General features: G+C 46.0%; 1 protein-coding gene across 2 annotated transcripts in view; it reads left to right on the forward strand.

The window, feature by feature from the left end:
• Gfra2 (GDNF family receptor alpha 2) overlaps positions 1-2,747 on the forward strand; it is a 91,853-nt gene extending 89,106 nt beyond the window's left edge. For both annotated transcript variants that reach the window (XM_087584981.1, NM_012750.2), the window contains 2 exons: positions 197-250; positions 1,347-2,747. In XM_087584981.1, coding sequence (XP_087441107.1) covers positions 197-250; positions 1,347-1,469 — 177 coding nt within the window. In that variant the 3' untranslated portion in view covers positions 1,470-2,747. The remainder of the gene's footprint in view (positions 1-196; positions 251-1,346) is intronic.
• The last annotated feature ends 12,272 nt before the right edge of the window (positions 2,748-15,019 follow it).

Below are 15,019 nucleotides of genomic sequence, written 5' to 3' on the forward strand. Positions count from 1 at the left end.
TTTCTCTGGGAGCCCACAGGAACCAGGATAAAAATGCTGAGTGCTTCAGAGTGAGCAGGGTGCTTTGTGCTGCATGGGACCCAGTCAGCACCATCTGGTATGGACCCTGTGCTTAAGGGCGCCAGCAGTAAGTGACAACACTGGATAAAACCTGGACCCAAACAGCCTGCTAACCTGTCCTGCCTTCTTTCTGTAGGAGCAAGGGCTGAAGGCCAACAACTCCAAAGAGTTAAGCATGTGCTTCACAGAGGTGAGTAGGGTCACAGTGGAGGGATGGGTACTTGAGTCTGACCAGGAGGAACTGTTATTTAGGTGAACTTTGAACTCAGAGCCCCTGGGTCAGCTGAACTTCTGACCCAACTTGGGCCAGTGAGAACTCACTCTTCTGGGGTGGTGTGGGTTTCTCCTTGTAGGTAACAAGTAGCTACTCTGAGCTGAGCCTCCCACCCCAAGTTTCCTCTAAGATAAATGGGTTGAGTACTTGCCTAGCCCAAATTCTGTGATGGTTACAGGGCACAGAAGTAGAGAAAGACCCAGACTCTTAAAGGAGTCCCTTGTCCAGGGTATAGGAGTGACTCATAGACCTAGAATAATAACTTAGTGAGATAATGGAGGTACATGATTCTGCAGAAGAGTGAGGGAGAAGCTTTTCAGATGTGCAGGGGTGGGAGAAATTGTGGAGGAAGAGCATCCTAGCAGTCGGGAGCAGGGTGAAGGTGACCTTCTTATTTCCTGTTAATAATCAGGCCCTTATGGACATTGAAGGGCCTGGTTATTACCCTGGAATCTTTTTTGTTTGTTTGCTGATTTCAAAATATGATCTTATCTTATGGTCCTTACTGGCATTGACCTCATTTTGTACCCAAGGCTAGCCTTGAACTTATGATTTTCCTATCCCCATTTCCTGAATGCTGGGATTCCAAGCTTGTGTCAACAGGCCTATTTTCCTATTCTTTGCTGGGGCACACACTACTACGCTCAGTGTATGTGTGTGTGCGTGTGTGTGCGTGTGTGTGCGTGTGTGTGCGTGTGTGTGCGTGTGTGTGCGTGTGTGTGTGTGTGTGTGTGTGTGTGGCCTACTAGCCCATTTACTGAGATGGCTGCCCATTGCCTTAAGGCTTAGAAGAGACAGAATCCATCATTTGCTCCTGTCCTGCTCAGTTCCCTGGAGACACAGCTCAGCCCTCAGAGTGCCAGGGAGAGGCAAGGGAAGGTTTCTGTGTGGCTAGAGGGGCAGGCTAGAGAGCAGACAGTTTTCTGGTGTGTCTTATTTCTTTGTCTGACCACAGCCCTGCTGTTTTCTGTTTTCTTTGTATGCTTCTCCTCCTCTGCCTGCCCTGGATCAGCTCACGACAAACATCAGTCCAGGGAGTAAAAAGGTGATCAAACTTAACTCAGGCTCCAGCAGAGCCAGACTGTCGGCTGCCTTGACTGCCCTCCCACTCCTGATGCTGACCTTGGCCTTGTAGGCCTTTGGAACCCAGCACAAAAGTTCTTCAAGCAACCCAGATATGAACTCCCGCCTGACAAAATGGAAACACACGCATACACACATGCACACACACACAAACACACACACACACACACACACACACACACACACACACACACACACACACACCCCTTGCAAAAACACTTTTTTTCCTACATTGTCTCTGAACCTTTCTCCTCCCAAGTTTCTTCTCTGGAGAAGTTTTTCTAAACCAAACAGACAAGCAGGCGGGCAGTCAGAAGCCTGCCCAGAGGTCCCCTGCAAGGGACACCCAGCACCAACGAGGGCTCAAGGCTCTTGAGAGACTCTTTTCTCTTCACTGGTGTTTTCTCTCTGGACAAGATGAGACCCTGATGTGGAAGGTACTTTGCTGTGCCTGGTGTGGACTGGGGAAAGGACAGTTGCAGCTGCCTACTCTGGGGACCTGCCCAAGGGTTCACAGAGAGTCTCAGTCAGCAAGGAAGCAGGGCTGGCCACAAGGACTTTGTCACCTCTTCCTCTTGGCTTCAGAGATGGAAATGGTTTGCTGCCATCCCCAGCCATTATGTGGCCTAGTGGGTTTAAGTCTGGAGTAGGAAGCCTCATGGCAGCTTCAGGCCATGGTGCCTGTAGTATAGCTGGGGTTGGGAGCTGTTACAGGAGGAAGCTTCTTTGGGGCATGAGCAAGCCTTGGTTGGGCACCAGCTCCAAGATGTACCTTCCTCCTTTATGCCAGGAATCTTGAAGTCAAAGAGAAATGATCCTCTGTTGGCTCTTTTTTGTTTGTTTTTGAATTTTTTTGTGGGTCCATTTGGCAGGTCTCTCTTGGGGAGAAGGGCTGTTGAGTGGGGCTGGGGAGACCCTAGCTGGGCGTGTGTATGGAGCACTCTGGTGGGTTCCCAAGCTTGCCCCTTCTCTCTTCTTGTTTCTGCTTTCTCTCTCATTTCTGAGACATTCATGCACTGTCTGTACATACTGGGTCTCCTTTCTCAACATATGTGTATATCCATATCCATATATCCTATGATTTTACTCTTTCTTTCATTTTTTTTAAAGAAACAAAACTATGGAAATAATACCCTACAGATGAGCGAAAATGTATTATTGTAAAGTTTATTTTTTTTAATAATGTTGTCTATGATGGGAAGAAAGGTACCAGGACCCCTGAGCCCTGGTCCAGTTGGGCTGGTGGGGCTGTGGCCGGGGACTCCCGATTGCATTCACTCTTAACCAAGCTCCAATAAACGTACTAGGAAGCGAGTCGCCCTGTGCTTCACTCCTGTGTGACTTTGTCTATGCTTTGTTCTTGGCCCAGCACCACCTACTTAATGTTTACCCTAGGGTCTTGCTCAGTTGGGGGATTACTGCTGTGTTTGGCCCACATGTCCAGGTCTGAATGGTGGATGGAGATTTCTTTTACTCAGTGGGTCTGAAGTCCATTGTTATATTGAGTCTGTGGGGTCTTGTTCCCTTCTGCCTCACCCTCTCAGTCAGCACTGATGTCTGTTGTTGGGTGACTGGAAGAGAGTGGAGACAGAAAAGACCCTGACATCAATCTTGGGTTATATGTCTATTTTTAAGTAGCCTGGGTGGTCCTGTCTACCTTCTATATAATGGAGTGGTATCTCCTTAGGATTTACGGTCTACTGAAGTGTGTGTGAAGTGTGTGAACTTTAATCCTTAAATCTTACCACAGAAAGATAGTTCTTACTGTTTGGGGATTGGGGTACAATAGAACAAGCAGGTTTTCCCTCTTCTTTCTATCCTTTTCATCAATCCTTCTACATTTGCCACATGGAACCTAGTTGGATACTGGGATTACGTGTAAGTATGTATGTATGTATGTATGTATGTATATGTGTGAAAATATAAATATATGTGTGTATCATATACATACATACATATACATAGACACACATATATATGCATGAGATCAGTAGGACGGAGCCAGAAAGACTATCCTATGTCTTCAGGCTGCCCGTGGTCCTCCCTTGTCACCCTACTGGATGACTTCTTTTTTCAGTTTCTCAGTCCTGGTTCTGCTCAGATGGTTTTTATTGATTGTACCCATGTGAGTAACATTTGTTCACAATGGTGACACTGGCATGTTATGCTCCAGCTTCAGCTTGGAGGAAGGACAATGGGCCAGCTAGTCCTCTTCTCGGCCACCTCTGCCTTACTGTGATGGCCAATTGAGAATGCATGGTTCTTGTAAACAGCAAAGACTATAAAGGTTTACAAGGGATATCCTGAAGGCTCTGGGAGATGAGGGCTCACAGAATTGGAAGGAGACCCAAAGAAGGCTGGGGAGGAAAGCAGAGAGCATCTAAAGAATGCTGGAGCCTGGGCATTGAGATAGAGGCTGGGATGAGGAGCAGGTGGAAGGTCCCACAGACAGCAATTTTAAGCTGCTGTGAGGTTATCTGGTGGCCTAGATCCCTATGTGCTTACCTCAGTCACCAGACATTATGACATTAGCTTCCTTAGCTACTGGTTCCTGAACACTTCTCATCCAGGGAATGTGCCTGTCAACAGGGCTATTATAGTTCACGTTCCCTATGCCAAGACCTTGGCAAATCTGAAGCTACATCTCAATGCTTCCCTGATTGCTGAGGAAACATCTCTCATGGGTGCTTTGACTCAGACAAGATCCTGGATATCAGCTTTCTGTCAGCCCTTGACTCATCAAGCCTTGGTTCTTATAGTACCAGACCAGGCTGAGGGTCTGAGAAAGCCTGTGGTGGGGTTTGAGGAGGTCCGTGTTCATGAGCTCAGTGTTCTGGACATCTTGGGAACAATGCTGCTTGTCTCTGTCTAACCATGTGTTAATCTTCACAGCCAGATCTCTGCCTTATGTTGAAACTAGTCACAGGGGAATTGTCTTAATTCCCGAGGCCCCAAACCCTGCCCTTGCAAGGAAAATTAGAATAGGTTTCCCAGGGATGGGCTCAAACCTGATTTTACTGTTGCTTCCTAAGAAACAAGCTTTGTACATGATATTCAGTCTCTGATGTGTCCAAAAGACCCTCCTGATACTGGCAAGCCAGGGCAGTGGCCTTCTGTCATCACTAGGCCCCCTCTAAGGCTCCCCTGATTTCTGAGATGCTCACTGAGGAGTCCGGCTTCAGCTGTCTAGTGCCGAGCCTGCTGATCTCTGGCAGTTGCTAGGCCACTTGCTAGAGCCTGACTTTATCCCAAAGCTGCTTCTTTGTGTGTATACATATGTGTGTATGCATTTATGTATCTTGGTTTCTAGCTATGGACTGCCAAATGCCCAAATGAGGTAGACATTCCTTTGCTCCCAGAAGAGCAAAGTTTCAGGGTTGCATCCTGGCTGGAGGATTTTTTGGTCCACATTGTTTTCAATTTGTTGAGTGGGTTTAAGTCAAGGCCTGTCAAGTGGGGTAGGGTGCCAGGGGGTCAAACCACACTCCAAGCTGACACAAGTAAATGTATTCCTGGGCTGCTTTCCACTCTTATGAGTCTCCGTGGGGGTTGGTGTTTATCTTCTAAAAATGATTAAATTTTTAAGGAAAAGTCAAAGCCATTTGGAACCAAAAGTGACAGATAAGACAGGTGATATTCTTTGTGGTAGGTGTAAGTAGTGAAAAGCTGCCTTCTGGTCACTTATGGGAAATCTTGTCATCTTGTTCAACCTTGATAGCCTCATCTACAAAGTCCTATTAGACAAGCACTTGGATTGTAGTTCTCAATTCTAAATGAGCTCTGAAGGAGAGAAAGTCACAGCAATGGGAAGTGATGGAGAAACCAGCTCTCAGGCTGCCTTAAGCAATCAGTTTTTCTGATCAGTGTGTCTGCCACTCCTTAGACACACTTCCAATATTCTGGACAAGGACTGCATATCCAGTTTACTGAGGAATGGTTTAATTTTTTTTCTGAGACAGGGTTTCTCTGTGTAGCCCTGGCTGTGCTGGAACCTACTCTGTAGACCAGGTTGGTCTCAAACTTGGAGATCTACCTCACTCTACCTACCAATTGCTGAAATAAAGGTGTGTGCCACCACCACTCGATGGCTTGAAAGTTTTAAATGTTGATCTGAAAACCCAGTCAACACTACTTTGAGCATCTCCTACATTAGAACAAGTAAGTACACAGAAAGAGCTTTGCCATCTCAAAGATGTTAGCAAGGGGTGATGCCCATTGAAGAGATGACTCATTGGTATAATGAAATGGCAGCTATGCACCCACATTAACTGTTTGTGATGGTGTAAATTAGTCACACAGTGTTGAGGTTGAGAAGATGGGTGGATCCCTATGGCTTGCTGGCCAGCCGCTTTGGCCAATCGGTGAGTACTAAGGACAGTAGAAGACTTTGTCTTGAAGGATAAGATGGAGAGCGATTAAGGAAGACATCACATTGACCTGTGGCCTCCACACACATGCATACATATGCATGTACACATGTGCACGTGTGAAGACACACACATACTATCCACACATATACATAACAAAACACAAGCTGTGCAGAGCATCAACTCAAGAGAGCATCTTTACCACATCCTGTTTTTAATGCAAAGTAGGTTTTATGCCGTACCTTCCGTGGCAGAAAAAGACAGTCTTGCATTTTGAAAGGATCATAATAGGATTATTGCAAACAAAACCCAACACAACGAGGAGGCCTTGAAATATGCATATCTATGATTTTACAAATGCTCGTGTATTCCTGGGCAAGATGCTATTTTGAAATTGTGTAAACTCGTCTCTCCATCCATCAGGACTCAGCAGGTTGATGCCATATCCTTGTTGTATACACTGAACTAAAGATGTTTCTACCATATTGAAGAAGATGAGTGGCAGGACTCAGACTCAAATTCAGAGGCTAGCACCAGAAGTGTGCTCCAACTGTCCCACAAGGCAGCCAGTTTGAATCATTGTGTAGATGACCTGCCCATGCTGGCCCAGAGCTTCCCAGGTAGGGACAATCACTTGCAGTGGCTTGTTGCTGCACCTTTCTTTCCCTTTCCATCATCCTCATCATTTGCATAGATATGGGTACCAGACCATCAGAAGACAGAGGGCTGAGTGTACCTTAAGGACCCTGCAAGGCAGTGGGGAGGGAATTCTACAGACAGTATCATAAAATCAAGCATAATGTATACTTGAAAGAAAAGAGACGAGGAAGGAGGCTTCTACTCAGTGGAAAAGGACCTTGGCTTGAGGCCTTGAGGGTGGGCAGGGGGAATGGAGATGGGTAATCTGCATCAGTATCACCACCTCAGATTTGCTGGAATAGATTAATGGCCTTGCTGAAAAATGGATTTTAAGGGAAGATGAACCCTTTAGGAAAGAAACTAATGGTCTGAGATCCTGCTTTCTTGACCTTAGACTGTTCATGTCTTGATGCTTAAGAGGAGAAAGACTGAATTTGGGACTCAGAGAGATGTGATTTGAATTCTAGGCAGGTTCCTCTTGGGCCAGGAATGTGAGCAGAAGTAGTGGTCTCTCCTGAGCTCTCAGGATTGTCCACAGTTCTGAGAGTACAGCTCTCTCTCCCACAGGATTTGGGTACAGAGAGGTGTGGGACTGGGTCAGCTCTGGGCACAGGCAGAAACTGGAAGGGTCCTGCCCCTGAGTACTCCTAGGTTGCTGTGTCCAGAGGGTACTAGGTGGGTTCCTCTTGGTCCAGGAATGTGAGCAGAAGTATGTGATTTGAATTCTAAATCTGCCACCGACCAACTAGGATATCATGTCCCACATCATGATATCAAGCTATTGCACTTGGGGGCCAATATGCCAGATCTCCCTGGTTCCCTCAGTGCCTGCCTCGATGCTCAGGCTCATTGCTTGAGATCACCTTTGGAGATTCTTCTCTTTTGTTCTACATACTAAGAAGCTTTTTTATGGATTCCCTGGAATAGACAGGGATATGACTGTCATTACACTTCAGGGAACTGCTCTTGGAAGCCCTGCCAACTGGAGTTGGAAGGGCAGGGAGAGTGGGGAGAGCAGAGAGCAGAGAGCAGACATGCTTGTGTTATTTGTAAATTACAGTTGATTTGAGCTGAGAGTCACCAGGGACAGTGGCTACAGAGCATCCAAATGTCACATTCTCCGGAGTCCTTTGATTGGCTGTTTCTTCTTGAAGGCAGAGGCGTACTGCCTGGGCAAGTGTACCAGCATAGAACCAAGAACAGGACACATTGATTAGACACAGAATTGAGCTACTGGTAGGGTCAGTGCCTACTGGAGGCTGACTGCCATGTGGTCCCTCATTCAGCCTAAGGCGAGAACAGAGACTGGAGCTTCCTGCAGGGATGGAGTTCTGGGCTTCCAAATCCAGCTTCTCAGGGCTTGTCTGCATGTCTTTTCCCAAGTCTGGCAAGAAGGTAAAGTTTAAATACATCAAAATATCAAAGGATATTTTGTCCTTTAGGAATTTAGATCATCCTAGATCCAACCTTGAGTCAAATCTTCGCATCTATTGGCTGGTGACATCAGCTTAGCCAGTGAGCTTTTGGGTCCCTTAATAGTTTCTTTAGATTGTAATAGCCAAGTTATTTTTTACATTTTATTTTTATTTATTTATTTTGCACTGGGACTTGAATCTAGGGACTAATGTATGCTAGGTAGGCACTATACCACAATGTTATATTTAAGTAAAATTATTTTGAACCAGGTTAGGGACTCAGTAAACTAAATTGTCTAGGGTGGCTCTGAACTTTCTATCCACCTTATTCTCTCAAGGGGCTGGGATTACTGGTTTACGCCACCAAACTTGGCTAGCAATTTTTTTCTATGATGGGCCAGAAAGGATATATAACAGACTCTGTGGTCCATGCTATCTTGTCAGTTCTGCTGCTGTAACCCAACAGCTGTCACAGGCACCATGTCAAAACCAGACTAGGCTATGTGCCAATAAAACTTTATTTACAAAAACAGATACTGGCTCCCTTTGGCCTATGGGCTGTAGTTTGCCAATCCTATCTCAGGACATTTTCAGAGTGCAAGCTGTCAATCCAAAGCAGCTAGAACACCACTCCCTGATGGTAAGTAGTGGCTGACAATCTATGGGGCTGAAATAAGCCTGGGGAGGGGGTGGAGGAAGAGTGGATCAACTAGCGCAGGAAGGGAGGTGAATTCACGGGCACACTGGCAATGGAGAAAACAAGGAGGAATGGTGCTATAATGGGGCCAGGGGTGCAAGTGAAAGAACAGGCACATGGAGGCAGGGGACCGCTGAAGACAGTGCAGTGAGGCTGTGCCCTTATACTGGAACATTGGTCCAGCAGGGTGAATGGGGCTAAGATCCAGCCACTCTCAATTCATCCACCTGTGCACCTGCTCTGGGCCTCATGATAGCAAGCCCATCATTTCCTAGTTTGCACAGAGACTTGCTTCTATGTGCTGGCATAGGGATGGCTGCCTCCAGCAAAAATAGCTGCCAGTTAGGGATTGGAGGGGAGAAGATGCTCAGAGATGGCTGGATATATCTGCAAGGCTCTCAGCAAGTCACCTCCGACCCCACCTTCCTGGTTTGCAAAAGGAGAGGGCAGAGGGCATGCTTGTTTACCAGGTTTCTTCCACAATAGGACTCTGAATCTGTGTTGCCAGCTACTGAACTCATTGGTCTACTACAGAACGACTTGCAAGGAGACAAAAATCCATCTTTCTTTCAGTAAATAGTGACACTCCGCTTGGCTGTGTCAATTTTTATTCCACGAGTCTTGAGCTCTGGATGGCTGCCCCAGTGTTCACTGTAGGTATAGGTGACAAATTGTGTACTTCTCTCAGTGGCCTCTCCCTCCTCCTTCAAGATGGTTTGTCTAAGGAGGGCAGTGCTGGTGTCTCATGGAGCTAAGATCAACTGGAGGCTTCTGAGGCTTCTTTACCTGGGAAGTACACACTTGAGTCTCTACCTTAGCCCCATAAACTACCTAGTAGTCAGAGGTCACAAAGTCTCTTGCTTGTGGCCCACTCAGACAGAGAATGACCAAGCCCCCTGATACATCTCTGTAGGCAGGAGTTTGCACAACCACTGAGGCAGATCTGTGAGTGTGACTCAAGGAGTTGGAGCACCTGCAGCTCAAGGGAGGCTTCCAGGAAAACCACTCCTTTGCTTTGTCCTTAGCCTTCCTTCTCCTTGCTCACAGTCCACAGGAGGCGGACAATGAAAGGCCTGCTTTCCCTCCATTCTGTCTGAAAGCCCGCATCCGTCTGCTTGGCTGAACAGATCTCATGGGATGACACCTGCTGGCTCCGTCCATCCTTCATGCTTATCCACCGAGGAAGATGAAAAGGCTTTTTGAGGGATCCAGTGACCTGAAATTACTCACAATTCTCATTTTGTTAGAAAGCTGGTTGATGGTGACACCACTGCTGGAAGGGATGGGAAGCAGCACTTCCTCTGGGAAGTGTACAGCACTGATGTATGTATGATGGGCACTGAGGAGCCGATGCTCTCTTTGTAATGGAGGTTTGACTTTGTTGGCAGTTTGAAGTAGTCCAGGAATACTGTTTGATTATAACCATGACGACATTCTATTTAGCTTCTCAAACTTGCCTTTCTGTATCTTACTATGTGGGTTTGAGGCAGAGATAGAAAAAGACCAGGCAATCCAAGGAGTGTTGTTTGTACACAGCCATCCCCTTTAGGAGTTCTTGTTGTGAGTGGAAAGCTGGGTGAGACTTGCTGGCAGGTCAGTCAGTCCATATCCCTTAGGATATGCCTCATTGAGGTTGCACCTTGCAGTGGGCTCCACCCAGAGTAGGAACCAGAGTAGAAAGGGCTTCGTGGTATGTTGTGAGGGTTCACTTTCACATCAGAGAACATTTTTCTTCATTTATGTGAGCCTCCCTTGAAACTTTCCAATTAATTCAAGTTAAATCTGTGAGGTTTTGCCCCAGCTTGTAGCGTGGGTGCAAATGCTGCCTGATGAAATTTGGAGATGCTGAATACTGGAAGAAATGTAGCAATCTTTGGGGGAAAGCATGTGGGTGGAGCTAGTGGCCTGCCATGTTGATGCTACCTGGTGGGACTCTGCCCTTGACTCCATTCCCTTCCAAGGGCAGGATTGAACAATGGGCAGAAAGCAGTCAGGTGTGAGCACACAGTGTGACCTTGCTGACCTCTTCCCTAGCTGCCTTTCCTGTACACTCTGCTCCAACCATTGCAGCTTCTATACTGGTTCCTGCACAAACTGGGCCTTTGCTGTGGCTACGCCATTCAGCTAGTATACTCTTCATGACAGTGACCTCCTCCCCATCACTTCCCTCAATGTCTCTACTTAAAAGGCCTTGTCTGTCCAGGATACCTCTCTCTTTTCTCTTTTTCAGGGCTTTCTATTTCTAATTCTTCCCCCGAGTACTAACCGCTCTTTGACAGATCATGTATGTACATGTGTTCGCATGCAGGCATGCACTGCTTAATGACAAGTTTATGCTCTGAGAAATGCATTGAGAGGGCATTTCCTTGTGTGAATGTCACCAAATGCTGACACTAACCCTACACAGTCTGGGTCACTGGTGATCACGACCTCTTCATACAATCAAGAGGGGCACTTAATTGGTTGCCGAGGGAGGCTGTTGCTAAAGCCACAGGGCATGCTGATTTATAATCAACCTTTTTGTTTATCAGAAGGATATTCTCTAAACTAGCAATGAAAGGACAGCAAACACATAAGGCAGGAGCAGTTGTTTAGTCTTATTTATCAAATGTTATGTACTGTGCACAGTTGCGTGCTTTGCAATTTTATGTGGGTTTGTTTATATTTCAACCACAAACAGGAGCAATGCACTGCCCTCTGGCATCATGACAGCCGTTATGAATAGGAGGCAGGTCTTTCCCAGCTCACTGGAGTCTCATGATAGATTCATTATCACATATGTAGTCTACCATTGGCTAACATCACTATGCAGTGCAAGACTTCTCTCCTCTCCCACCTTTCTCTCTCTCTCTCTCTCCTCCCCCCTGTGTGTGTGTGTGTGTGTGTGTGTGTTTGTGTGTGCTTCTTACCTTCTCACACTAGAATGTAAGTTCCAAGAGGTAATTCTTAATTTTTCTTTCCAAGATTTATGTTTAGCTCCTGGAACAAGAGCTCTAAGGGGGGAGGGGATATACACAGAGAGAGACAGAGAGGCAGGCAGAGACAGACAGAGACAGAGATAGAGACAGATAGAGAGATTACTGCTAATATTTGTTGATTGATTGAAAGAAGATTAGCACAGACTTGCAGGTAATTCTAACATAGGGTTCAGGTATCATGTTGAGAGGACCAAGGCTTCTGAACTAGCCCCTTTCTTGCTATTGACACCAATCCAGAGATGCTCCCTCACTGCAGCCTAACACCAGGGCTAACCTAAGACTCTGGAGTTTATTTCTCTTTTCTCCCGCCCCGGAAAATAGCTTTATCTCATAGGTAGCTGCATGAAAACCACACAGTTTTATAGAAAATGATTAATGTGCTTAGGAAACTTTTCTTGTACATAGGACAAGATGAAAGTTTAAGTCTAGCCATCAAAGCCCCACCAGTTTAGACTCAGGATAGGAACAAAGTTGGACCAGACCCTCCAGGGTGGGAGAATGTTCACTGATTCAGATTTGGATACATGTTTAGGCAAGATCTGCTGAGTTCTGCTGCAAGAGTCCACATTACTGTCAGGCTCTCATCCACCCTGTTCTTTTATCCTATCCCTTTGCCCTAGCCTCACCTTCCTACTAGACAAACAAACAAACAAACAAACAATCAAACAAACAAGCAAACAGAACATCATGTTCCAGGCCAAAGACTGTCTCCTTGTGCATTCTAATTTCTGAATTTATCTGTGGACGTGCCTTGAATCACAGCTACTTTATTTAGTAAATGCACTGGAGGTTAGTGATGTGCCTGGGCCTACAAGGGTTAAGTTGACAGTTGGGGAAGAAGAAAACAGTTGGGTTTTATTTACTGATGACAACAGGAGGGGAAAACCACATCTTACTCATTCAGGTTGTGTGATTGAGGAAGGCCATCGCAGAGGGCTGAGGTACTTGTTAGAAATCACCAGGCCATTATAACAGATCAACAGCTGCCTCTTGAAATGGAAAGGAAATAGACACTATCTCTGGAGGATGATCAAAATGATCAAAATGAAGGACTTCAATGTGTCTGGCAAACAAACAGAACTTCATAAATAGATTCCTTGGGTGAACAGTGTCTTTATGATAATGATGGCCCCTGACAGTTGATAATGGGGCATACAGGTGTCATTTTAGAGACAAGGGTTGGGAATCAGAGACAAAGGGGCAAAATATCAGCTGAAGGAAAATTTGGGCTTCTTTCCATGTTTTGGAGACAAAGGAGAGGAGAGGAAGTACTGGGTCTTTAACTTCCTATATTCATCAACAGTTCTGTTCTCGAATGTGTTCAGTGTGTGTATGACACTATCTTGTCCCCCTACCTGGGGAGGATGTTTCTAAAGGTATTGCCTCCTATAGCATAAAGGGCCAGCTCCATGATGTCCAGGTGACCATAGGGTTTTTTTCAGCCTCCTGCACAATGAGTGTGCACTGAGTGTGCACTGAGTGAAGAGAGAGGGGCTGTGTGTTTACTGTCATCATGCTGTGTGTGAATGTATATACACACAGTCAGAAGTCTCTTGGTGGCAAAGATTAGAGAGTGGATAGAATCCTTTGCTATTCTCTGAACCAAAACTTGAGTTCCTTTGGGGAAAGTTGATTGACTGACAGGCCAAAGAGAAGGCGGCTGGAAAATGACTGGCTCATAGAACCCAGACCTGCTCCACTGGACCATGCCATAACCCAGCTGTTGGTAGCCGGAGGTGACCATGCTGGCCACAATAGGGTCTGGCAGAGGTTGGGAGAAGCCACCCTGCAGATTGATGCTTCTGGCTGTGTGCTTGTCCTCCTGCTTCAGGGACAGTAGAGAGCCTTCTGGTCTAGGCCATCTCTTTTGATCGCCTCTGCAGTTAGTGGAGAATTTTGCTAAGTGTCTTATTGGCTGTACAACAATGTCCTATACTGCTTGACCATGAACTTGGAGAATAATCAAGGGAGAATGGTGGGAAAGACAGAAGCATCTCCAGAAACATCTTGAGGAAGGTCCTAAACATTCCCCCCTTTCAGCAGCTTTATGTTCCCTCCTGCCCATGGCAAATACTGTTTAATAAAACATGGACAGGGCTGGAGACAGGCATCTTTTCAGATGGGGTCCAGGATGTGCCTGCCCTTTGGGGGACATTCTAGGTATGGCCCTTAGCTATTTGGAAGTGACCATGTCTTTGAGGTGGGGCCAGACATAGGTCATAACTAGTTCCCTGGTGAAGCAACATTTGTAGAAATCATAGGAGCCACCACTCTGTAGAGATGAGACCTGCTGCTAAAGCTATCTCAAGAAAGCGAGGTCCTGGTCACCCACTTAGCTTTTTTGTCTGCCTCAGATTCCTTCTTTGTCAAATAAGTGGTTTGGGATAAATAGTTCCAGGAAACTTGGAATGCATGGTGAGGATGAGAGCTGAGGGTGGCCAGCTCACCACATAGATCAATTCAGTGTTGAAGTGACCTTAAGATCTCAATTTGTTACTCAGAACATGAACTTGGAAGAGCTAATGTATGTGAAGCCCCTGCTGCAGGACCTGCTGCATAGCAGGCCCTTAAAGCTTAGCTTCCCTTTGATTTCCTTTGGCCTTTAAGCTTTCACTGCCCATTCCTCTGTTCTGTCCAGTTGCTGAGTTAAGTCCGACCATTGGGAGGCCAAGCAGGGATTTATTAGCTGAACTTCCTCCATCAGTGTGTGCTTGCAAATATCCCAGCTCCCACACTTGGTTTTGTTGTGAGATGCTGTAAATCACAGCCATTTCCTGAGAGGCCACACTGCATGAAAACCCATTCTGTAGAACACTTTCCATTCCAGGTAGTGTCCCATGAATTCTGACGTATGTGATAGTCGACTTAGCATGGGAAAAGCTATCATATTTGATGTGAGACCAATTTTGGACCAGATTGTGTTTCCCTTGTGTGTGTTGATGCTGGGAAACTCAAATTAAACTTTCGTTCTAGGACTATAATGCCCCACCCAGCCTCTCCTCACACATCCTTCTTGCTACATTCTCTGATTCCCCAGGACTGCAGGAGGATTGCTTCAGTGCCCTTGGATGACCCAGACTCACCTGTAAATGGAACACTACTAGCCTGATTGCTTTATTTCCTGTTTACCAACACAAAGAACTCTTTGTCTCTATTGTTCTTTTTCTCTTTCTCTTTCTTTTACACACACACACACACACACACACACACACACACACACACACACACACACACCTCTTTAGGTTTCTTGAGGCTAGGGATTGTGTTTTCCACCTATGACACACATCATAAAACATGAAGTATCTGAAATTTGTGACATGCTCAAGAAGTGCTTGTTGCATCAAGAGGAATATGAGTGAACAGATAGTTAAAGAAGGCATTTAGTTCAGCTTTCCCATACAGTTCTCCGTTCCTTTTTCTTCTATGGGTTTTGATCTTTTATAATAAGTGTAGTGCCCAGCATGATGGTGTATGTCTGCAATTCCAGCACTTAAGAGCTAGGGCAG

This window comes from Rattus norvegicus, chromosome 15 (assembly GCF_021556685.1).
Source record: "Rattus norvegicus strain SHRSP/BbbUtx chromosome 15, alternate assembly SHRSP_T2T, whole genome shotgun sequence".
Taxonomy (NCBI): domain Eukaryota; kingdom Metazoa; phylum Chordata; class Mammalia; order Rodentia; family Muridae; genus Rattus; species Rattus norvegicus.